This window comes from Marasmius oreades, chromosome 5 (assembly GCF_018924745.1).
Source record: "Marasmius oreades isolate 03SP1 chromosome 5, whole genome shotgun sequence".
Lineage (NCBI taxonomy): Eukaryota > Fungi > Basidiomycota > Agaricomycetes > Agaricales > Marasmiaceae > Marasmius > Marasmius oreades.
The window spans coordinates 3,622,584-3,644,181 of NC_057327.1; the positions used below are offsets into that span (position 1 = coordinate 3,622,584).

The 21,598-nt window shown below is 47.1% G+C and overlaps 8 protein-coding genes across 9 annotated transcripts; 3 read left to right on the top strand and 5 right to left on the bottom strand.

The window, feature by feature from the left end:
- Positions 1-833: 833 nt before the first annotated feature.
- E1B28_009337 (uncharacterized protein) lies at positions 834-4,010 on the bottom strand. Its single transcript, XM_043154222.1, has 22 exons — positions 3,965-4,010; positions 3,508-3,900; positions 3,441-3,447; positions 3,303-3,376; positions 3,219-3,234; positions 3,079-3,159; positions 2,963-3,002; positions 2,837-2,903; positions 2,691-2,778; positions 2,575-2,630; positions 2,308-2,519; positions 2,177-2,247; positions 2,115-2,118; positions 1,940-2,057; positions 1,857-1,873; positions 1,722-1,797; positions 1,631-1,650; positions 1,558-1,567; positions 1,433-1,501; positions 1,345-1,378; positions 1,234-1,273; positions 834-1,160 (listed from the first exon to the last, which is right to left on the bottom strand). The coding sequence occupies exons 2-22, from the start codon at positions 3,714-3,716 to the stop codon at positions 946-948; spliced, it is 1,524 nt and encodes a 507-aa protein (XP_043009513.1). The 5' UTR covers positions 3,717-3,900; positions 3,965-4,010; the 3' UTR covers positions 834-945.
- Positions 4,011-4,110: 100 nt separating this feature from the next.
- Positions 4,111-7,025, top strand: E1B28_009338 (uncharacterized protein). The gene is made up of 4 exons (XM_043154223.1): positions 4,111-4,854; positions 4,914-5,109; positions 5,173-5,470; positions 5,531-7,025. Exons 1-4 carry the CDS (start codon positions 4,124-4,126, stop codon positions 6,844-6,846), a joined length of 2,541 nt encoding a protein of 846 aa, XP_043009514.1. The 5' UTR covers positions 4,111-4,123; the 3' UTR covers positions 6,847-7,025.
- A 311-nt stretch (positions 7,026-7,336) lies between these two features.
- Positions 7,337-10,699, bottom strand: E1B28_009339 (uncharacterized protein; the record flags this gene model as incomplete). The annotated part of the gene is made up of 17 exons (XM_043154224.1): positions 10,422-10,699; positions 9,591-10,363; positions 9,504-9,535; positions 9,387-9,447; positions 9,273-9,326; positions 9,134-9,203; positions 9,003-9,077; positions 8,839-8,939; positions 8,752-8,776; positions 8,531-8,678; positions 8,165-8,453; positions 7,998-8,097; positions 7,887-7,932; positions 7,763-7,819; positions 7,603-7,700; positions 7,486-7,541; positions 7,337-7,430 (listed from the first exon to the last, which is right to left on the bottom strand). Exons 2-17 carry the CDS (start codon positions 9,689-9,691, stop codon positions 7,337-7,339), a joined length of 1,407 nt encoding a protein of 468 aa, XP_043009515.1. The 5' UTR covers positions 9,692-10,363; positions 10,422-10,699.
- A 731-nt stretch (positions 10,700-11,430) lies between these two features.
- E1B28_009340 (uncharacterized protein) lies at positions 11,431-12,232 on the bottom strand. Its single transcript, XM_043154225.1, has 4 exons — positions 12,055-12,232; positions 11,890-11,990; positions 11,759-11,828; positions 11,431-11,698 (listed from the first exon to the last, which is right to left on the bottom strand). Exons 1-4 carry the CDS (start codon positions 12,175-12,177, stop codon positions 11,540-11,542), a joined length of 453 nt encoding a protein of 150 aa, XP_043009516.1. The 5' UTR covers positions 12,178-12,232; the 3' UTR covers positions 11,431-11,539.
- A 1,512-nt stretch (positions 12,233-13,744) lies between these two features.
- E1B28_009341 (uncharacterized protein) lies at positions 13,745-14,650 on the bottom strand (the record flags this gene model as incomplete). The annotated part of the gene is made up of 1 exon (XM_043154226.1): positions 13,745-14,650. One exon carries the CDS (start codon positions 14,648-14,650, stop codon positions 13,745-13,747), a length of 906 nt encoding a protein of 301 aa, XP_043009517.1.
- A 1,354-nt stretch (positions 14,651-16,004) lies between these two features.
- Positions 16,005-19,051, bottom strand: E1B28_009342 (uncharacterized protein). 2 transcript variants are annotated; one of them, XM_043154228.1, is made up of 6 exons: positions 18,655-19,051; positions 17,032-18,598; positions 16,874-16,955; positions 16,742-16,810; positions 16,224-16,688; positions 16,005-16,175 (listed from the first exon to the last, which is right to left on the bottom strand). In XM_043154228.1, exons 1-6 carry the CDS (start codon positions 18,776-18,778, stop codon positions 16,041-16,043), a joined length of 2,442 nt encoding a protein of 813 aa, XP_043009519.1. In that variant the 5' UTR covers positions 18,779-19,051; the 3' UTR covers positions 16,005-16,040. The 2 variants fall into 2 exon arrangements, with proteins under 2 accessions (XP_043009519.1, XP_043009518.1); XM_043154227.1 differs by having other exon boundaries at positions 16,224-16,810.
- Positions 19,052-19,101: 50 nt separating this feature from the next.
- Positions 19,102-20,579, top strand: E1B28_009343 (uncharacterized protein). The gene is made up of 4 exons (XM_043154229.1): positions 19,102-19,192; positions 19,246-19,368; positions 19,426-20,157; positions 20,215-20,579. The coding sequence occupies exons 2-3, from the start codon at positions 19,248-19,250 to the stop codon at positions 19,488-19,490; spliced, it is 186 nt and encodes a 61-aa protein (XP_043009520.1). The 5' UTR covers positions 19,102-19,192; positions 19,246-19,247; the 3' UTR covers positions 19,491-20,157; positions 20,215-20,579.
- A 159-nt stretch (positions 20,580-20,738) lies between these two features.
- On the top strand, positions 20,739-21,443 carry E1B28_009344 (uncharacterized protein; the record flags this gene model as incomplete). Its single annotated transcript, XM_043154230.1, has 4 exons — positions 20,739-20,792; positions 20,855-21,229; positions 21,292-21,298; positions 21,366-21,443. Exons 2-4 carry the CDS (start codon positions 21,027-21,029, stop codon positions 21,441-21,443), a joined length of 288 nt encoding a protein of 95 aa, XP_043009521.1. The 5' UTR covers positions 20,739-20,792; positions 20,855-21,026.
- Between the last annotated feature and the right edge of the window lie 155 nt (positions 21,444-21,598).

Sequence of the window (21,598 nt, forward strand, 5' to 3'; positions counted from 1 at the left end):
CTGAAGTACCGACAAAACCGCTATTCGCCCGAAGGAGCATGAGTCTAGTGACGTTACCATGAGTATCCACGGTTCAAAGAGGTTTCTCTTTATTGATTACATCGGTCTTACTCTTCATGCGGCGGAAAACAAAGTCCTCGGCGTGTTTCAGCCTTCGAGTGGTCAAGATCTCAGATCTCAGCTCTCGTTGGCTCTGCCCTTGCTCAAGGTTCCTCTGAAGCTGAACGTTTCGGGACATTAAAGATATCGCCTAATCTGATTGCCTTTGGACAGGTAAAGCATTGATGAAATTCTATGCGATAACGAGGCCTGGTTAACTTACGTCCGACTCATTACTTAGGAAGTAACATTCGAGGGCAACTTCACTTGTCCCAGAGAAAAAGGACTCGCACCTGTGTACACGGATTATTGGGGAAGTGCTTTATGATGCTAAGGCTTCCAATTAGGTGTTGCAAATGATTATGCTACGGTTTATAATGATACCAGCTCTTCGCATACCGTATAGTACGGGACTATAATTATGACTAGAATTTCTTTCTTGGAAGAAAATTATGCCCTCCTCACTGAATGGAAATGAAAAGGTCTAAAAAGGGATTCACAAGCAGAAGAACGCGGTCAAAGATATCTGGTTGTCCATCGTGACTCCGAGCTCGCCCTCAAGCCCAGTGGGCCTGAGAGCTGGTTCAAAGCCATTTGCTTTACTCAATCCAAGAGCTGGCTACGACGACCCGCTCACCCGCTTTTATCGACCCTATTTCACCCCACCTTAACCGACTCCAAAACACCGTACGCTTCCAGCGCGATCAATATTCGATTGTCAGTGAAGCGCTGATGAGGGCTAATTTGATTACACGGTCGGTTCTCCGTCGTCAGGACATAACAGATCATGTACAGTAGTATCGGGAGGTGGAAATATCGTGGGGATGTCATCATCGGTCCCAATCACTACAGCATATACCGATACCCACTCCATTCGTCTCCTTTCTCTCTTTTTGCCTCGTCAACGCTCACAAACGTTCCATTCTTCTCATCCCCACCGGAATGTCCCTCGATTACCTCGTCACGCTCGCCTCTTTCTCTCTTCGCGTTTTCCCTTCTCGCAAGAAAGAGGTAAAGCGTCGAAGAGATAATCCCAATACCGATGTACATCAGGACCAACCCTACGCGCCAGGATCGCGTACATTTAAGTATTGAGCAGAAGAAACGAGGGGAAGAGACCGACCAAGTACTCACCGTGTCCCAAAACATACCGCGGCTCATCTTTCTGGCGATACTGCAGAACGGGGTTCGAACCAGTTAACACCAACGTAAAGGTACAGCTAAAGAAGGAAATAAATGACTTACGACGTTGGAACTGACAATTCCGTTAAGGTTTGCGCTAAAAGGGAATCACTGAACTGTGTTTTTAGGAGACAAGAGGTGAATCACCCACAAACCGACTACCATCCCAATGGAAACACTGCGCTTATAGGCCCCTTCCACGTTGTTTGATACCCAAGCACTACATCGAGAGAAGTAAATATCCAGCCTGAATGGCTGCAGGATGATAATACGAACGTGTTGTTAGCTGTTTGATAATATGAAATACTAAGCAACCGAGACATTTCAGAGGAGACAGATAGGAATTCACCAACGATGGGGAATATACCACTTTCGATTGTGGGTAACATGAAACAGGATCAGTACAGGTGATGTGGAATTTCAGACGGAGGGTACCTCACCAGGTCGCAAGGTAAACTGCAAAGTAGGATAGAGCCGCACTCTTGGACAAGATTAAGATAATATAACCCGCAGCGCCTTCCCGGCAGTGAGTTATTTAGAGCGGATGCCATGATGGACCACTCAAATGCACTTACCGAGGCAGAAGAACCCACTGTTACAGGGAACGATAACAGTCAGATTATCTTAAAAGGTGCAGACCATAGCGTAGGTTACCCACATAATGAAAATGCCTCTTCGACGGCATCGATCCGACAAATAGCCAACCACGCATGTAACTATGCAAGCAAAGACATAAACGGGGACCGTCAACAAGTTCGCGGCAGTTGCCTTGAATCCTGTAGCAGTATAAGCAAACCCAACTTGAAAGGTCGGATTTCAAATTGAATGCATACCAAGCTAGGGTTCGCTGTGAATAGGCAAAATAGCTAACGGGGGAAAGCGTAGGAAAACACACCTGGCTAATAATCGAGGGCAAAAACAGTAAAAACGTGTAGTGTGGCATAACACTACTGCATTGTATAAACACTGTAACCCGACACATGGTCAACATTCAAAGTACCTCCACTCAAAAGGTAGCGCACTCACTTCCGACGTACGTCTTCCAGTCCAACAAGCTCTGGCGAATATACTTCCATCTGAACTCTTCTCCAGCGGCACTGAATTGATCATCTGCTTGTAAGCGTCGGATGATCACAGTCCTCTCCGCTTCGGAAAGGAATTTGGCTGTGTCTGGGAAATCCTGTATAATCCAGAAAGATGCGACTGCCGCAACAATCGTGGCAAGTCCTTCAAGAATACTGATGAAGTAGAATATGTCAAAACTTGCTACTAGCAGGAAGGAAAAGAACTCACAAAATCCACGCCCAGCCTGGCTTTCCACCGATACCATCCATACTTGAGATAGCTGCCTGTGAAAGGATAGAGATGGGGTCGAATGTTACACGGTTTGTATATATAGTTTTACACACCGCCAGTAGACCTCCAAACGCGCCAGCGGCCGTGGTCGCTGAGAAAAATATAGCCATACGGCTACCGAATTCGGACCGCTTGTACCAACTGACCCTCTGATGTTAGTACATCTCCTCAATGATGCCAAAGGCAGGAACAATCTGACCATGATAACAGATAGCTCACACCCGGATATAGACCTGCCTCCAACATTCCCAAAAAACACCTCGCGGCTGCGAAAGCAAGGTTTTCATCAGTTTTGCGGACTTGCTTGAACTTGACGCCGACGTACTAATCAGGCCACCAGAATTATGAACAAGTCCTTGTGCGGTCTAAGATAAGTAGTAAACAGAGCAGTCAGCGAAGGTGAGCACGGAATCTTGGCGGCAGCCATGTTGTAAAACGTACCATGATTATGCCCCAAACTAACATCAAACCAGACAGCCAAATAGACGGCCGAAGCCACTTGAGGAATATATTGGAGGGCACCTGCAAGAAAGAACGGGAGTCCATATCCGTTTGATCGACATCCCACTCGAACTGCTTACCTCAAACACGGCATAACTGTTTGATCCCACAAAGTTAGCATGCATGTTGTGTTTTGAGAAGGTAGAAGATAAAGGCACGCTTACACGACGAAGAATACTGTCAAAGATATTAGATACTGGTTGTCCGACATTCCAAGGTCGCCTTCGAGGTTATAAAGCTAGTGTAGAGCCATTAGCCTACTTGGTTGGACATAGATCGACGGCGCGCAAGCCTCGACAGACCTTTGCACTAATACGGCGATGATTAGCACTGCTCCCAACGTAAGCTTGTAAACAAAAATGTACCTACTTTCCGATACTTGATCGATCCAAGAAACTGAGGAGATACAAGAGCGATAACCAAGGAATAAGCGCAATGTCGACCTTGCGGATCAGTTTCTTTTCGTCGACCCCACTGACATCGACATGAGCGTTATAGAGAGGAGTTTCGTCGGGTAGTAGCACTGAGCCAGATTCCTTTTCGGAAACAGAAGGATTCGGCTTTTCAAGTTCGTCCATGATGGGTCGTAAACTTCTGAGGACCAGGGAGGAAATCAGAATAAGATACGGAGAGTCATGTGGGGTTTTAAGTTAAGCCTGGAGAGCACTGGAAGTGAAGAAGCGGCAGATCAGACTCGTGCTTGGAGCCATTGAAAATCGGCAAATTTATCAGCTATATTCTCAGCTGTCCGAGTGACCGACGCTGTTATGAGTTACGTGTGAGAACAAGTATACGGAAATAGCAGAAAACGGTACCAGGTACGCACACTGCAGGTTCGATGAAGTCGGAAATTAAGATCCATAGAGTGCGTGATCAAATTCAAAGCTGGGGAAGCAGAAGGAACGATCATGTGACTGAAATGCCGACCGCGCCTCGTGCCGCGTGTGTCCAGTGTCCACTGTCAAGCTTGGACTGAACAACCACCATGTTCGCGGTTACGACGACCGGGTCACTCACTCTGCTCAACTCTGCTTCATTGAAAAAATCCTCAATAAGCACATCCACTTCCCTCGAATTCCAGCCCTCGACGACATGTTGGTCGACAGATAACACCGTCTTGTATCTCGCCTCAAACAACACGATCTCCAGATACCACCACTCCCAGAACTTCTTGGAGGAGATTTTCTCAACCGAAGATTCACCGATCACCAGAATTATTTCCAAAGACAAATCGACTCTCATTTTTTCAGTTGCCGAAACGATTCATTTCCTCGAGTCGTGTACCATGACCACCACACCGAAACTTTCCTCACAGAAATCAAATATGAGTCATAAATCCTCAATAAACTCGTTATCAATATCGAATGACAACACTCTCCTTCTATCTGCTTCATCGAGTACGGTGCACGTCCATAACCTCACGCACAGTAACACGAATCCGACTACGACTCTGCGGGGTTTACCCTCTCCAAATCAAATCGCAACCGCGTTATTTCATGCTCACATACGGACCAGAGTGCTCGTAGGTGTTGGTAAACAGCTTTTAGTTTACGACACCACTCGACCTTCAGCGCCGTTGAAGACGTTTACGATGGAAGGAGAGGGAGAGGTGGAAATGATTGCTTTTAGTCCATTCAGCAAGACGCTGGTTGCCGTTGCTATGGGTGGTGCCGGAGCTGGTACTATAGGGCTAGTGGATTTAGAAAAAGAGAAAGGGTGAGCGATCCAAAACAAAAGCTGTTGCGCCCGCTAAGTACTGATTTGCGTTCTCGTAGCCTCTTCCGAACAATTGACACGAAAGTACCGATAACAGCGCTATCCTTTTCACCTGAAGGAGCATCAATATACGCAGGGACTGAAACAGGAAAACTTCTCGTCATCGACTTGCGTGCGTTGGATAAACCGCCGTCTGTTGTCGAGATCTCCGGCGAGGGGAGTGGTGGAGGACATGTCGTTGCCATCAGTATTCAGGTTCGAGAAAAAAGAGTTTGCTCTTTGTTTTCATTCAACCGAATTCTAACTTAGTTACGCCAGAAAAAAACCCCTGGTACCCCAGTTTCGGCGCCGAGAAAGCCTTCTACAACCTCCGCTACGACAACTTCTCCTACTGTACGAAGACCCGTATCCGCTTCGAAGTCCAACGGTACACCCGCCGCCAAACGAACCGTGTCGTTTTCGCGCACTGTCGCGGTCAATGCGGGCAAATCTGGTGCTCCTACACTCTCCAGTCCCACCGTTCCTTCGATCAAGAAGGTGTTTTCTCCAGCACGAAGTCCTCTAGCCAACAGCAGTAACCGAAAAAGCAGACCAGAAGGCGAAGAGGATTTCTCTGGTACCTATCTCATCCACGAGTAATCTTGCCTATCAACAACCTGACCATTCTTTTCTCCAGGCACAATCCGACGCGGCAACCCTCCAAGTCCGCTGGCAGCAATATCAGTAGCAAAGAAAGAAAAAGAAAAGAACAAGCTTTCGTCAACCGGAACTTTACCTCCTACATCCCGTACGAGAACCATCTCTTCCATTTCGAAAGCGTCTGTAGCTGCTTCAGCTGCTGGAGGTGTTCGTATGGGTGCTAAAGTCAGCATGCCGGTCACTTCCACCTCTCGAACTTCACCAAAGAATTCCACTACCACCACCACAAACCCTACCTCGCGTGCTACTACTAGCACCATGACCGCTGGCGAATCGATTTCAACAGCTGGATCTCACAGACCACGGATGAAGACTACCGGGCCCGGGGGTCATTCGGGTTTAAGTTCGGATTCAGTACCTCCCGTACCGACTTTACCCAAAGGTCTCGTCGTCAGTACAGTAGACATTGGAGGTGCTAAAATGGAAAGCCGGGATCGTATGCGTACACGTACACGAACGGGGACGCTTAGTACGACGGATACGAAGACCCCTTCTCCGGATTTGCCTAGTCTCCGCGATAGTGGAAATATCAGCGGTTCCGAACATGAGCATGAAGTTCCGGGTGAGGGGCATCTCCCTGTCAAGAAAGGACTGGGGTTTAGAGGCTTGGGCTTAGGTGTACCTGGTCGTGGTCATGGGTCTGGAACTCACGATAAGGATGATGGATCAGGCAACCGAGGGGGTGTGGATGATTTCTTTGATGAGGATGAGGATGGGAGAGGTGTTGTTGAGGTTTCAAGTGAAAAAGAGGAAAATCAACTAGAAGATGAGGAAGAAGAAGAAACAAGTGAAAGGGACGGTGATCTAAGCATGCAAATCTCACCTGCACGTCGTCCGACAGCGAAAGGACAAGCACATTTACCATCTGACCGTCATCATTCTCATCATGTATTCGATACCTACAACCCCAACGGAAACCAATCACCGCAAACCTTCCTCCGCTCCATCATCCACAACGTCCTGTCAGACTTCCAGCTCCAAACCCACCAGGAAATGACGGATTTGCATTTGGACCTTGTCAGGATCCGACGTGGGTGGAAGGATGATGTTAGGGAGGTTGTGAGGGAGGAGATCCGGGGCGTTGTGGACAGAGTGGGTATGGAGGTTAGGGAGGGTCTGGATGCCGGGATACGGAGGGAGATCCGGGATGGTGTATTCCCATCTTCAACGACGGTGATGCGGCAAGGAGATTCGGATTTGAGAGAGATGAAAGAAGAGATTCGGATGCTTAGGGAGGAGAACGCGAACTTGAGACGGGTGGTTGCTGCTACCAGTGGTACTGGTTCTGCGTAGTGGGATAAGTTATTTTGTTATGTTTATTTTCACTTCGACTAACCTTATCCTCGTTGACGATCTTCATGAGTAACTCTTTCTGATTTACTTACCTTGCAACTGTTTCGATGTAGATACTGAAGCACTGATTACTCAGGCTCACGATAGCTGTTTACGATTACTTATCTGGTCCATGGAACGACTCCACTAGAACCAGAAATGCATAATTTAACTGTATGCTCGATGGGGGCTCTCTCTCATCGGAGACGGGGTATCTGGAATTTGTAAGGATAGGTTTCAGCACTGAGACCAAAATCTCTTTTTCTGCTGGGGTAGCTACTGTCAGGGACGATGTCATCTTATGTTGGAATGAAATCTCATTTCCTCCCTTATTCATACAAGGTTCTCTGACCTACTAGAATCATGACCATGCCTGATGGAATAAAGAGACCGATAATTATAGAGAATAATCAAATCGTAACAAATACCGGTAATCGCGATAGCAACCCCTTCATTTCTGGATAAACGGGTCACAAACATGAGGATCCTTTATCTGTGCAGGATCCCTGGTGAGATATCCACGTCTGACACCTTCGAAATAAGACCTGATGCAGGGTAAGCACAGAAATCTGCACGGGTTCTATGAAAGAAAATACATACCATTGTCGCGCAAGATCCCCAGCTTCACGGGATATCTCAATCTTGAAGTTCCAGAACTGTCATCATATGGTTATCAGTTTTTTCAAACGAACCCGGAACTGACAATACGTCACTCACGATCCATCCTTTCCCTTTGCTGTACGCGATCTTCTGCGCGTCAGCCCATTTATGCAGAAAATCGTCCGTTGCGTTGAATTCAGTGGGAAGTCCCCATTCTGTACAAGAGACAAATCAGATGCTAAATGTGAGGCAAAATTGCGGATTGAAATTTCCCCACCTCCAAACCAAAGAGGGGTATTCCTCAATGCAGCGTCCGCCTCAACTCGCTTGAGATCTAGTAAGATTAAAAACGACAAATTGGTATGCAACGGAGACCGCATATGATATAAAGAAACACTGACTGCAAATGCTAGCGAGGTAGGCATCTGGGTTTGGATCCGCGACTCCCTAAAAGAATAGATAGATTAAGTATGGAAAAGACAACGAAAAATGTCGTATCGGTAGACACATACCCCGAAACTATAGTACAGATGGTTGTCGAATCCAATTGGACCGATCGCAGCATCCGCTGGGTTGGCTGGATTATTATTCTGCCAATTAACATCCATGAAGCTATGGAAGGCGATTTGAATGAGTGAAATTCATATGTACTTCTTAGGGCAAAACAAAATACACTGACTTGGTGATAAAAGGCTGCCGACCATTGGCGTTATTGCTCACAAGTTGAAGTATGCTGTTGTCCTTGATTATATCACGAGTGATTTCCATGATAATCGGAGCTGCCTCTGCCACTGCTTGTAGGACCTGTTTCGGAAACTCGGATCGCAACGAATTATTCGAGGCAACCTGAGTGAAAGCAGTTGGGAGGTCAAGATTCGAGAACGACAATCCGGCTATAGCGGGCTCGAACGTGTGGATTCCGAGAGTAGATTCGACGAGTCGTATCGTCTTGACGAAGTTCTTCTGGACTTTTTTTTGTCAAAACATCAAAACAAAACAACGGAATATTAGTAAAATTAAGTCGATTGAAACAATGGTTACGCACATTCACCGTATCCAGGTGTCATACTTGCATCCATTATGGGCTCATTGACGGCTTGAATTGCGAACACGGTGCTAAATACGGGGTCGGTATGCGCGAGCGCAGTCATCACGGCCGTCCATGTCAAGGCTCGTTGATAATTCCCATCGGTCTAAGCAAGTAGACGGGAGCGTCAACGTCATTGAACACTCAGAAAAAAAGAGAATCAAGAGACCACGACGTACATAGAACTGAACGTCTGTAGTGCATCTAAAGTGGGAGGTCAGTTAATAACGAAAGTGGAGGTACTGCGATGTGACCAGGATTCTTGCCTTCCGGTGAACATTTGATTAGGATCTTGTACGCCAGGAAGAGCGTGATGGTCTAAAATGATCTCGATACCGGCCTCCTTTAGCTGAGCGGCACCACGGCGCTAAAGCGGATATTTCATGAATTTGGGCTGTAAAAGAAAGTCGAGGTTGAGAAGGCGACGTACTAACTGTGCAAGGCCACCGCGGGGGAAATGCTCGGTCCTTCGATCTACCAACTGCTCAACTATCCAATAACCAAGCTAGTATGCAGAAGTCAATGGTTCATTCTTCGCGGCCGAAAAGGGATTTGTGATACCGGAATCCGAACGGTATTGATCCCAAGACTGATCATCTGGTCGACATCGGCTTGATTGAACCATGTCGTCCTGAAACCGACCAGAACGATCATTTGATCAGCTAGTACTTAATATCAGAAAGCGCAAAATGATTCCCACCAGTGCTTGTCGAATTTGCTGTCGACTGTGTTCGGATTAGCTTTCGCTAGTGAACTAGGATATGGTTGTCAGTCACAAGAATGATAATGATCATAGCAGACAAGGAGTCTTTACAATTCGTCGCGTATGCAGTCCTGGCAATTCGCGCAATCCTCTCCACCCATGGAGAGCCACTCTGTGGTTACGGAACAGTTTGCGGAATCGTGAGGTGAGTGGAAGAGGCTTCAGTACCTGCAGGTAGCATCCATGGTTCAAGTACAAGCCTGAAGGATTATGAGCACGTCAGAACGCCAAGGTTAGAGGACGGAATGATCGTACCATGAACCCAAGTTAACACCGTGAATCTTGTCGGGTATGGCAGACACATATGCCAGCGGTGACAAAACGAATGGCAGACTGAGTAGGGAGAACGAACGCATGTGGAATTCTCGTGAAGAGCGAGTCGAGCCAGCATAATTTGAGGTGTGCTTATATAAATTCTCTGTTTTGGCCCTCAGGAACAGAGAATATACGTGGGACAAAAACGTGCTATAAATGATAACGAGAGTTTCTCTCCTTTGTCCACTTTTTGCCTCTTGCTGGTAATGGAAGCTTTACGAGTTTGAAGATGAGAGGATTCAAGCGGTCAGTCATTCCTTTGTACGACGTCGAGGACTAGAATATGCCTCTTTTCGCCTTCCTCTGGGGTACCTTCTACTGGCACAGTGGCGCAGTCCCGAGATACAAGAACACAATTCGCATGGACAACAGGTACCACGAAGGGTGATAGGTTTCCAGAACCGGCTAGATAACCAACGACTCGACATGGCTAGAAAGGATGTTTTGCCTCAGTACACTTTGAGCTTACCCTGCTGCATGGTTCCATCTGAACAGATGATCAGTTGACATGCGAACGACAGAAAAAGCACACGAGCAGTATTGAGTCTGTCGTCGCGTTGTGCCTTTGCCCGTCATTGCTCCTGATACAGAGTGTGTTGCAGCATTCAGAAACGTCAACTTCCAGTCAGGATTCGCAGCTTTCCCCTATGCGAATGATTCTAAAAAGCCGAGAGATCCGAGCCCGGCAAGCTTTGGAGCTGAAGCGCTGAAACCTTCCACCGTCTCCATCAGAAAGAACTTCCTGAACGCCGCGTTGACCGAAGAACCAACCTCCCTTTGAACGCTCCTTGTGATTACAGGGCATTTTTAAAGCAGACCAGAAGTACGATTGGAGCCTCCAATGAGTGGGCATCGGCATATTGACGACCGAGAAAGGATTAAGCAGAAGAAGCTGAGCCTGCCAGATCAAGATGAAGAGGGGCTTGAACCAAACTTTGGAAGGCCGTGCTTCTGAATCCGAGTAATCCACTCATAGTCTCATATGGCGCCTTCGTCAGGTTTATTTTGTAAAGGCACTTGGCCGTAGTATCGACGAGGTACGGAAGAAGATGAGTCGTAAAAACGCGTATAACACCTCACGCGTGTTACGAAGAAGGCAATGAGCCTGCCCTAAACATGGTCCATGCGTCTCAAATTCCTCCGCTTCGACAGAGCTAAGACAAATCAAGAGGCGGGCGAGTATAGTGAGCCTTAGTATCGATATCATTAATATCATCGATGTCTATACATCCTGATTCAATGGCAAATTGGCAACTCATCAACAAATTAACCCAAACTCTGATTCCCTTCCATCATCCATAGGCCCGGCCGCCGGCCACCTCGAAAAGAGAAACAGTTATCAAGCAGAAGAGGTCAAGGATAAGCAGATAGATAGTGCCCTTAGGGCAGCCCTCCCTTTCTAGGTCGCTTACGCACCACTCAAGTGCATTTTCATTAATATTTAATTGAGCAGAAGAATAGAGCAAAAGTTGCGACTTGGTTCAATTTTGGGTGCGACAATATAAGTATCGGTGACTCTACTATCTGAGATGAGAAGTAGCCACAGGCCACGACCGATGACGCTGGTCAAGCCACTGATAAAAAGGCGAAGTTATATAAAAATGAAACCATGCCTCAAGCGACTGAAGGGCTTTGAACTCTCAGCATCTCGTAACAATGGTGCAACTGATAACCGGAGATCACAAATCGGGTTCGTTAATGAGTCTTTACAAGGTTGGTCGAGATTTGGTAGAGATTGTTAAAGCAGCGTCTTGCCAACGGTTTGAATTCCGTTTCCATTCGCGTAAGATTTTCATCCAAGGAGATTATATCCATAATTATTGTCCCGTACACGGTATGCGGAGAGCTAGCATCATTAAAAATAACCGTATCATAACCATTCGCAACACCTAATTGGAAGCCTTGACAACATCTACCCCATAAAACACTTCCCCTGTGGCCAACGTCTTGCCATAGGTCTCAGATTCTCCGACAACAGATGTACTGGCTAGAGTAATCTGGTAAACTGCGTCAGGGTAGTGCACAAATCCAGAGTATGCTGGGTCGAACTGTTCAGAAAAATTGTGTTCATTCACTTCGTTTAGTCTGCGAATATCATCAACACGTACAGTAACAGTGAAAGTATCCACTCCGTTGGCTGGAGCATCCCGGCGGGCAAAGTAGATGGGGGGCTGGAATCTGTAGGTAACTTGTGTGAGCCGGCTTCACTACTAGACAACAAGAACAATTGTGTCCATACCCAGAGTTATTCGCCTCAGGAACTGTCAGCCAATAATCCGTGTACACAGGTGCGAGTCCTTTTTCTCTGGCACAAGTGAAGTTGCCCTCAAAGGTCACTTCCTAAGTAATGAGGAGGCAGGTTAGCCAGGCCTCGTTATCGCATAGAATTTGATCAATGCTTTACCTGTCCAAGGACAATCGGATTAGGCGATATTTTCAATGTCCCGAAGCGGGCAGCTTCAGGACAACCTTGAGCAAGGGCAGAGCCAACAAGAGCCGAGAGAGCGAGGAAAGTCATGGAAAACATCTTGGATGGAATGATAGGATGATGGAGAGGCTGAGAGCAAGCAGGAAGAATCAGGATGGGATGGAAAACAAAAGTCTCCGTTAACGGACCTTTATACTTGAAAGACGACGGCCAACATTGACCGCAAAAAAAATAATCTTTCAATAACCATGTGCTCAATAACTGAAATCATTCGCCTCGCCCGCTGGCGTCGGCTGAACGTTCAGCGCTCAGCGTTCAACACCACCACGAGATGATCATGACTGCAACCGGTCGACACGGCCATTTCCCTAGGCTTGCGCCAATTATAGCGAAAAAGCATGGATATAAACTTCCAGGTCTTGACTTGAAGAATCCACGCATTATATCGCCGGTCGTGGATTACGGTAGGCAGGTTGACCATTCGAAACTGAAACATGCCGCGGACTTTGTTTTCTGCCGTATGAAGAGCAAGACCGATATAATCAATAAAGAGAAACCTCTTCGAACCGTGGATGCTCGTGGTGACATCATTAGACTGATGCTCCTTCAGGTGAAAAAGCGCTGTTGTCGCCCCCCATAGCAACGACAACCAACGCCTTGCTGTATGAGTTGAAAGTAATCATTTTGACCTCTCCCTCCTTCCATCGTAAAGACCTTCAACGATGTGTTATCGCTGTTTTCCGACACCTACGACTCCGAGCGCTCTCATCCATATGTGAGCATGAAATAACCCGGTTGCGATTTGAATTGAAGAGGGTGACCCCGAACAGTCGTAGTCGAATCCGTGTTGCTGAGCGTGATTTAGGAACAGCAGCAGATGGAAAGAGATTATTGTGAGTAGAGTTGATTGACGATCGATACAGGATTTATGACTCGTATTTAATTTCTGTGAAGAAAGTATCGGTGTGATTTTTATGGTACAACGCAAGGAAATGTTAATGAATCGTTTCGGCAGCTGAGAAATGAGAGTCGATTTATCTTTGGAAACAATTTTGGTGATCGGTATAATCCTCAGTTGAGACAGTCTCCTCCAAAGAAGTTCTAGGCTGGTGGTAGCTGGGATCGTGGTGGCTGAGGCGAGATACAAGATGGTGCTGGTCGACATGGAAATTGAGAGAAGCATGTAGATGTGCCATGAGAAGCGTTCTAGTCACATGATGTTTCCAGTTTGATCCGTTTGACGGTAGCGGTTACCGGAAACGGAATTCTACTCCAGTAAACGCTGCGCAACTCGTTCTGCTCTGCTTCAAACACCCTTCTACTTAGCGAAATGGCAGAGTACTATTAAGCTTCCTTCAATTTCGAATGAAAGCCTATTCGGAATTCCCTTGTTTAACTGGTTAGTGTATTGTTCAGGCGGTGTCGTTTCGATCTTTTTCTGAATCTCTCATGCAGTTGACATTGATGGAATCATAGACAGAAAAAAATAATTGGCGAGTGCAGTATGGCGAGCGATTGTGTGACACCCGTAAGAAAAGATCACCTTCAAATGGATGAGCTGTCGAGAGGTAGAATAGTGCGTCCAATGCTTGAGATTGTTCAACAACTTTGTTACTGATATAATTTGACCAGAATCTGTAGCACTCTTTACGACACGAAATAACCCTCACTCGCACTCGAAGAGCTTGCGCGCTGCCTTGACTCGCTCCTTGAACTCCTTCACTCCTTCATCGATTACCCTTTGCTCAGCGTCCATCATATCCCGTTCACGTTCCTTGGACCTTACCCAATCTTTCCACGCCGTTCTCCCAAGTACTGCAAACCAATCACTGGCAAATGGATGACCTGGTGCACCAGCACAACCCCACGGCTTACTAGTCCAGGGCTGGTTGTACTTGTCAAGGACCCTGGACAAGCTAGGGTGCACAGGTCCTGTAAAGTGCACGATTTTTGCACTGCGCTTGAGCTTATCCAACTCCCCATTGGGCCATACAGCAGCACGATCCGCCGCATGCATCTTCGCATAGGTTCCTAAACCCGTCGCATTCCATTCAACGCCGATCTCCTGCCATTCCCCATTGAAGACATTCAAAGCATCCTGATCCTTGTAGGCCGTCTGGGGTCTTTCTCCAACGACCTCGACCAAGGAATCCAAACGGGTACGAAATTTTGCCAAATCAATCAGCATCACTCCAGCGTTGAAGTACGGTCCTCTTTGAACGCCTTCATGGCCCATCGGAAACCCAATATCCCTTACTGCCGCAAACATCTTCCCCTGCAGATTCAAATTCCACAACTCTCCCAGATCATGGCGTACTAGGATGTCAGAATCGAGAAGCAGCACCCATTCGGTAGGCAGGTGACCGACTGCATCGATTTTCGCCCAGCTTGGATCCTGTCGCCCCTTAGATCTATCAGGCAACTCTATGAAGTTCATGGTTACTCTCCCATTCGAAGGAGGAAAAGCTTTCTTCATCTTCTCCTTGTCGTCAGACGACAACCCACAGTCCACGATGTAAAACGACATCCGTTTTCCAGCCGTAGCTTCAATGACTGCAACAGTGGTCGGCATAGCATGAGAAGAGTTGGTGCAAAAGGCAATATTTAGTTCAGCGTCGAGGAACGTATCGTCGGCTTCATGCGATCCATTAATGTATACAAAATCGAACCCTCCACTCGAAGATTCGATTTCTTCTTCGAGAAGATGATATAGAGCGGGTCATCAATAATACGGAACGGGTATCCCTGTACTGCGAGCTCAAGCTGGATCCTGCCTTATCGCCCGTCGTAACAACGATGGATTGAAATACTTCCCAAGACTGGTGGTGGGGAGAATATTGATTTCTGTATCCGAAAGCGCGATTTGTTTGTCGCTGAGGGAAAGAAAGGATTCAAAGCGGCGATTGATGTGATAGCCACACACCCGTGGTGGTATGGGGGGTCAACGAACGTATTAGAGGTTTAATATGTGGGCGAAGGGCGATGGGGGTCTGGTTGCCATGTTTCCTGACCTTTGTTATACCGACGTTTGCCCGAACTCCGCGCAGTTATTCCTTTACACTGGAGGTTTTGTTCTTTCCAGTGTGTTCGCTGCGAAATGGAGCTTGGTGATGGTCGCTTCAATTACTTTCATCTGTGTTCATCGCCAATGTCTCCCATGATCTTTTACCGCCATCTTGTACGCGACAAAACGTATGATCCTCGTTCTGCGATTGGCGTTGTGTCTTGGGTGACAACACTACATTCCACCTGGTTGCAGATAATCAGACTGTGGTAGACCTTATTGAAGACGTTAGAAACGGATGTTCCTCGCGAAACCTTGCCGCAGACAAGTCTTCGACGAGCCCAAGTTCATACAACGACACAGATCCGAGTTCACTTGCAGTGGCTGAGTCGTCTCTCATCTACTGATGAGTGTAGCTGGACGTCTTTTTTGGTCAAATTGAACGTGGAGAATGGCGTTGGGTTTTTGGGAATGGATGTTTTGATTGGTTTGCGGGTCGTGTGGGGAGCGGGCCCAGTAATGATGAATGTAAGGATAGTCAGGAGAGGGCGATTTTATGGTTTCTGTTCACTGTACTTATCGTCGGTTTTGTTCTGAATGAGAAGGCTGCATTGTTGTAGACGATACAGTAAATTTTTTTTTAATACCAAAGAATTTTGGGTTTGAGGAATTCGGGTTTACGTTCAGGAAGTTTCCGGTTCATAAAGAAGGAAAGCAAAAAAAAAAAAAAACATCCTCGTTCTCGTCAGCAATGGCAGATACAGCTACTCGCGGATGATGGACACGTCGTCCACTTTGTCGAGAGTTACTACGGGGAGGTGAGACGCACGAGATGCCTCGGCGTTCGTAGTCTCATACCACAAGCAGAAAAAATCTAAAGAGCTGGGGAGTAGGACACGATTGGAACACCCTTGCGTTCAGACCAGTGGTATGATAGATTACTATACTCATAACGCGATTATACAGGTGACGAATGTACTGGTTGGCATTCTGAATCGTGTTCGTCTTCTGAGAAGACTACCTTACCCATCACCCGCCTCCTGTGTATCGATATTGACTGAGCCAGCTTTCCAAGCCAATATGTTTTCCGTGTCTGACAAAATATTAGATGAAGATAGTAGATGACTAGTGGAACAGTTACCGTTTTCCAATCCAACCGAGCGATTTTATACGTCCAGCGTTCAATTTCAGTCGAACCCAAAGCTTTCATGATCCTTCGCAAATTAATCGACAAATCGAAGCGAGGGAGTTCAAGAAGCTTGCGAAGAAGCTCCCCTTCGGTTGCGTCGATGTATTTGACCTCCCATTTGGATGGAATCGCGACGTCACTATTAGAAGGCAGAACTCGGATCATCCGCTTGGGGTCGGGGTAGCAACCCACGAGTGGCTTTACTTTCCTACGGAACGGGTCAGATTCTGCAACGAGAGAGTAGGCGTCTCGGGGGCAGGAGATGGATAAATGGCATGCGAGGAGCATGTATTTTATAGCTTCTTCTAGATTGTTGCTAACGTTCGGACGAGGGAATGACACATAGAAACCGCGAAAGAAAGCCTTGCACCTGGTGAAGAAATCCTGAAGGCAGCTACGAGAGCGTTTATCAGATGTCTAAAAACTGTCATTGGTCGTCCATCACCCTCAAAGTAGACCACCGAGAATACCTCCAATAACATTCGATAAGCATCGCGGAACATCCCTATTTGTAGTTCCACTGCTAGTAAATAGTCTCGCTGGGTGACGCAGCCAGATGTGAGAATCGCAATACCACCCCGACCAATAGTGAAGGTACGTACGTGGTAGGCGTAAGTTTCGAGTCCTTTTTCAACGTTGAAAATGGGCGGGCGTGACCCCAATCTGTGAAGAAGTTCGTAACGCCTATTTGTGTGTAGCATGAAGTTCAGCCTTGGCTCTTACCGGTGCCACCCGGCTGATGATATAGTGGAGCACATACCAGTGAAGTATTGTAGTGAGGTATAGATGGGGTTCGAATACATTGAGAGCCGTTGTGATTCGGTCATTGACAGCGATACTTGCCCAATTGTCGTCTAGATACTTCCAAACATTGAGTGAACCGAGATCGACACTGTCAATCCTGGCATCTATGATTGGTCGACTATGAATTCGGGGGCTTTGCATAGACCAATGATTGTGTTCGACACAATAACGGGAAAGTATTTGAATTTGGCATGGAATGAGTAATTGGAACCACTCCTGGGAGGAAAGCTTTGTCCCCACGTAGTACACATCTGCACGTTGTGCGTCGAGGAGGAATTCGGAAAAGGACGCATGCAAAACAACGATCTTTTGTGTCTTGGAGGTAGAGACGGCAAGAATCGAATGTAAGCCAGATAAGAGGGCAGCGGCCTCGCCTTGGCTCAGTTCCAGAAGTTGTTCGAGAGCCCATAAGCTTTGCAAGCTAGCTGGAGGCAAGCCACCTAACCGAAAGGGCCGTTGCAAGGTTTCTTCATCAAAAGGGCTCACTATCAACCGCAAAATCTCCAGAAGCTTCCTGCCTTCATAGCCACAGTATTTTAGGATCTGAGAATATAGCAGATCCAGGTCGGGGTAGGGAGATGGAGAATTCGCCACTCTTTTCGCACGAAGTATAACGTCCAACCGCAGCACGGGTGTTACGGGCAGTTTTCCCGTGTCGATATACTTCGTTGTGGTGGTTGCAAATATGAACTGTCCAGTGGATTTGGATACCAGCTGGTCAATCACGGAGTCATCAGGCCACGAAGCCTGTGATGAGATGTCTAGGGTGTGCCGATGCTCCTTCCGGATGCGAGCAAATTCATGGCAAAGATATCTTTTGATATCAGCCCGAACCGACTCTGCGAAGTCACCCAATGCCAAGCGGGAAGGATTTGGAGTGAAGGACTCGAGGGAGAATGTGTCACAGATATGCAGTTCTGGTCGGCTGAATATGAGGAAGTCGAGGGGAAGAGTGGGGGTCGCGTTTTGAATCATTCGGAGGAGTCTCTTCTGAGAGTCCATATCGATGCATTCGTCGACGCCATCGATGATGACAAGTCGTGGAAGTTGAGCCCAATACCTCGGGTCTACTTGAGCACACGGTTCTTGTATTAACATTCTAAACTGATCCTCCCAATTTTTTTCCTGAATACCAGGCGTTGAGCGGATGACGTGGTCAATGGGGGGTGCGATGAGGGGTTTAAGGGCTTTGCAAGTCGCAAGCTGATGGGCAATGGTAGCGACAAATGGATCAAGCTTATCCCGACTGGAATCATTCCTTGAAAAAAAGAATGCGGCTGCTAGTTGTCCGGTTTGGGTGTACTTTTCGGAAAGGGCTTGTGCAATCGCAGACTTCCCCACTCCAGCAGCACCATTGACCCAATACACTCTGCTACTCTTCGAATCATCCTCACACCAACTACTCAATTTCCCGATAATCTCTTCCCGAGTACCATGTAAAACGTTGGGCTGAGGGTAACGCGCTTTTGCGTCATGAAGAGCGCTGAAGGCGACCCAAGTTGACAAACTTGAAAGGCCTGACTCTGTCAAAAGAGAACGGTCATTATCATCCCGATGGGTTAACATAGGGTCGACGTACCGGTTCCAGGGAAATGTTGATGGTAGTTGTCCCCAACATGTGTCGAAAAAGTATTTCCGGTTCCCGAACTATCGTTGAGGACACTGTGGTTTACTTGGAAGTTTCTGTTTCCTTTGAAGCTCATACCTTCATGTGAAGGACGAAAGAGGGGGAAAGAGTATCGGAAAGCTGGAAAGAGTGTTAAGTTATGGGCGAGCTAAAGTGTCGCATCGTGTCTTCCACGAGCTATTCAACGAGGCTGATCACCGTGAGTCTCCCGAATATAGTAGACAGGTTGAATGTTGACGTTGATGTTGAGGCTACGAGGCGGATACGACTCGTAATGAAGCGCCGAACGTTTCACCATCCGTTGACCAATCCGAGAAGAACATATCGCACACTTTGGGAAATTTTGAAAGGGCCAGATTTGCAAAATATGTCCATGCCGGCCGATAATCACGCTCTCCCGGGCCGGCGCCACTTTTTCGTTTCCCCACCAGAATGATTACCACTACTTTATCAACTCTGATGAAGCGCAGCTAAACTGAACATCAGCAAGGTATGTCACTTCTCGACTGAATATCCGTATTCTCAAGGTGTCGTATCTCACAGAAATGATTGTAACTTCCCTCGTCGACAGTGCGCTAATGACGGTGGACAGCGGAAGGTTTTGGGGTGATGTTTGGATGCAAACTTTTCCTATTGGAAAAGAGGAGTGGGCGAAGAAAGTGAAAGGTGCGAGGTTTCTATTTAGTTTGCCAGCGAGATCCACTGATATTCCTGCTTCAAAAGTCTCTCTTAAAGGATGGCAACTGCCAATATGGGATGATTGGAATACTGTCGTTTGCACGAAATAGCACGCAGTTGCTATGCACCCACGCTTCTTCTCCGCACATCTGCTGCTTCAGATGCAAAACTCGCCCCCCATCAATTACCGCACGATGATTACACTGGCGATGGCGAGATGCTGATACCTGGCTTGAGGCTCTGAGCCTGGGCCATCCCTGTCACGTCTCATTCCTTTCTTCCTTCCTTTCCTTCTCGTTTTGGTCGTCCCTCATATGGCGGCCTTTATCTCTTCCCCTCCTTCAATTCGACACGAATCTTCACTCGTTTAATGACCATGACCAGAATTCGTCATCTTGTGAAGCGCCCAGCTGAAGAAGTCATTGAAGGGAAACCTACATTCGACCGTTCAGGTCAAGCTGGGAACGTTCACCGGACCCATGTCCCCCAAACTGCCGCTGGTAGTAATTAAACTGATCCTCCAGATTTTTATGCAGGATCCCAGGCATTGAGGTGATGGCGTTGTGGATGAGGGGTGCGATAAGGGGTTTACTGATCACCACGAGTTGGCAAGCCCGGCTCGTTACGGATATATCACAGACCGGCCGACAATCACGCTCTCGCTGAACGTCATGCCACCAGAATGACTCCCACTGCTTTATCAACTCTGATGAAGCACAGCTAGAGTGAACGTCACTTTTCCTATTGGAAAAGAGGAGTAGGCGAAGAAAGTGAAACGTACGAAGTTTCCTGTACTTGGTTTCTCAGCGAGACTGACTGATAATCCTGCTTCAGAAGTGTCATATATGATCTCTCTGCCAATATGGGATTGTCGACCTCAACCTCTCCTTCCATCGTAAACTTCTTCAACGACGCGGCCCCGTGAACAAAAAGCTGTTTTCCGACCCGAGCACTCTCGTCCGTATGTGAGCATGAAATAAACGATTTGCGATTTGAGTTGAAAAAGATTAAGTCCCGAAGCAATCCTGAAGAGTCGTGGTGGGATTCGTGTTACTGAGCGTGGGTTCATGGAACTGCACTCGATAGAGCAGATAGAAAGGAGATCGTTGAGTCGATATTGATAACGAGTTGATTAAAGATTTACGACTCGTATTTAATTTCTGTGAAAGTTTCGGTGTAATGGTGACGATACACAACTCAATGAAATGAATTGTTTCGAAAAATGAGAGTCGATTTGTCTTCGGAAATAAGGTTGGTGATCTCCTCCAAGAAGTTCTGGGAGTGGCGGTAATTGGAACTATGGTGGCTGAGGAGATATAAGGGGTCTTCCGTAACTGCCACGTGGTCACATGATCATTTCCAGCTTGATCACGTACTACAAAGTATGCGGGATTTCCGACTCCATCGAACTTGTACGTACTGGATTATACCGTTTTTTGCTGTTCGTGCATACTTTTATTCTCACATACTCCAGACGCGTCGGTCACTGGGCCGCAAGTTATCCAACAATAGCTGATAGAAGCTCAGAATATCTCCAATGTGTAATGGCTTCCACGCACGAGTTCGATTTGGAAGACTTAAATTCCACATGAATCCTCGCATTCCTTTCTGACCTCCTCTCCCATCCTCAGCTCACGACCGCCATCATGGACGAAAAGCCGAATCCTTCTGTTTCCGACAAGGAATCTGGCTCGGTGCTGATACCCGATGAGACTCTCCTTTATAACGCCCATGTTGATGTCAGTGGGATCGACGAAAAGAAACTGATCCGCAAGGTCGACCTTGCGCTTATTCCTTGGCTATCGCTCTTGTATCTCCTCAGTTTCTTGGATCGATCGAGTATTGGAAAGTAAGTACTACATTCGCTTGCAAGCGTACACCGGGAGAAGTGCTAATTATCGTTGGATTAAGTGCCAAGGTCTGTCCAGACTTGCGCGCCATCGATTTATTATATCCAACTCATTAGCCAAATGGCTTTGGAATAGCTCTATAACCTCGAAGGCGATCTTGGAATAACGGACAAGCAGTATCTGTTGTCTTTGACTGTATTCTTCCTCATGTGAGAGCACGTTTTTTACTCTTTATTCTTCCCAAAAAACACGATCTGCAGGCTAACCTGCGGGGGTAAACAGTTTTGCCACGGTTGAGGTACGTGTTTTGAGTGGGTCACAGTTCAAAACGGAATTCGACTCCCGTTCTTTCTTGCAGGTGCCCTCCA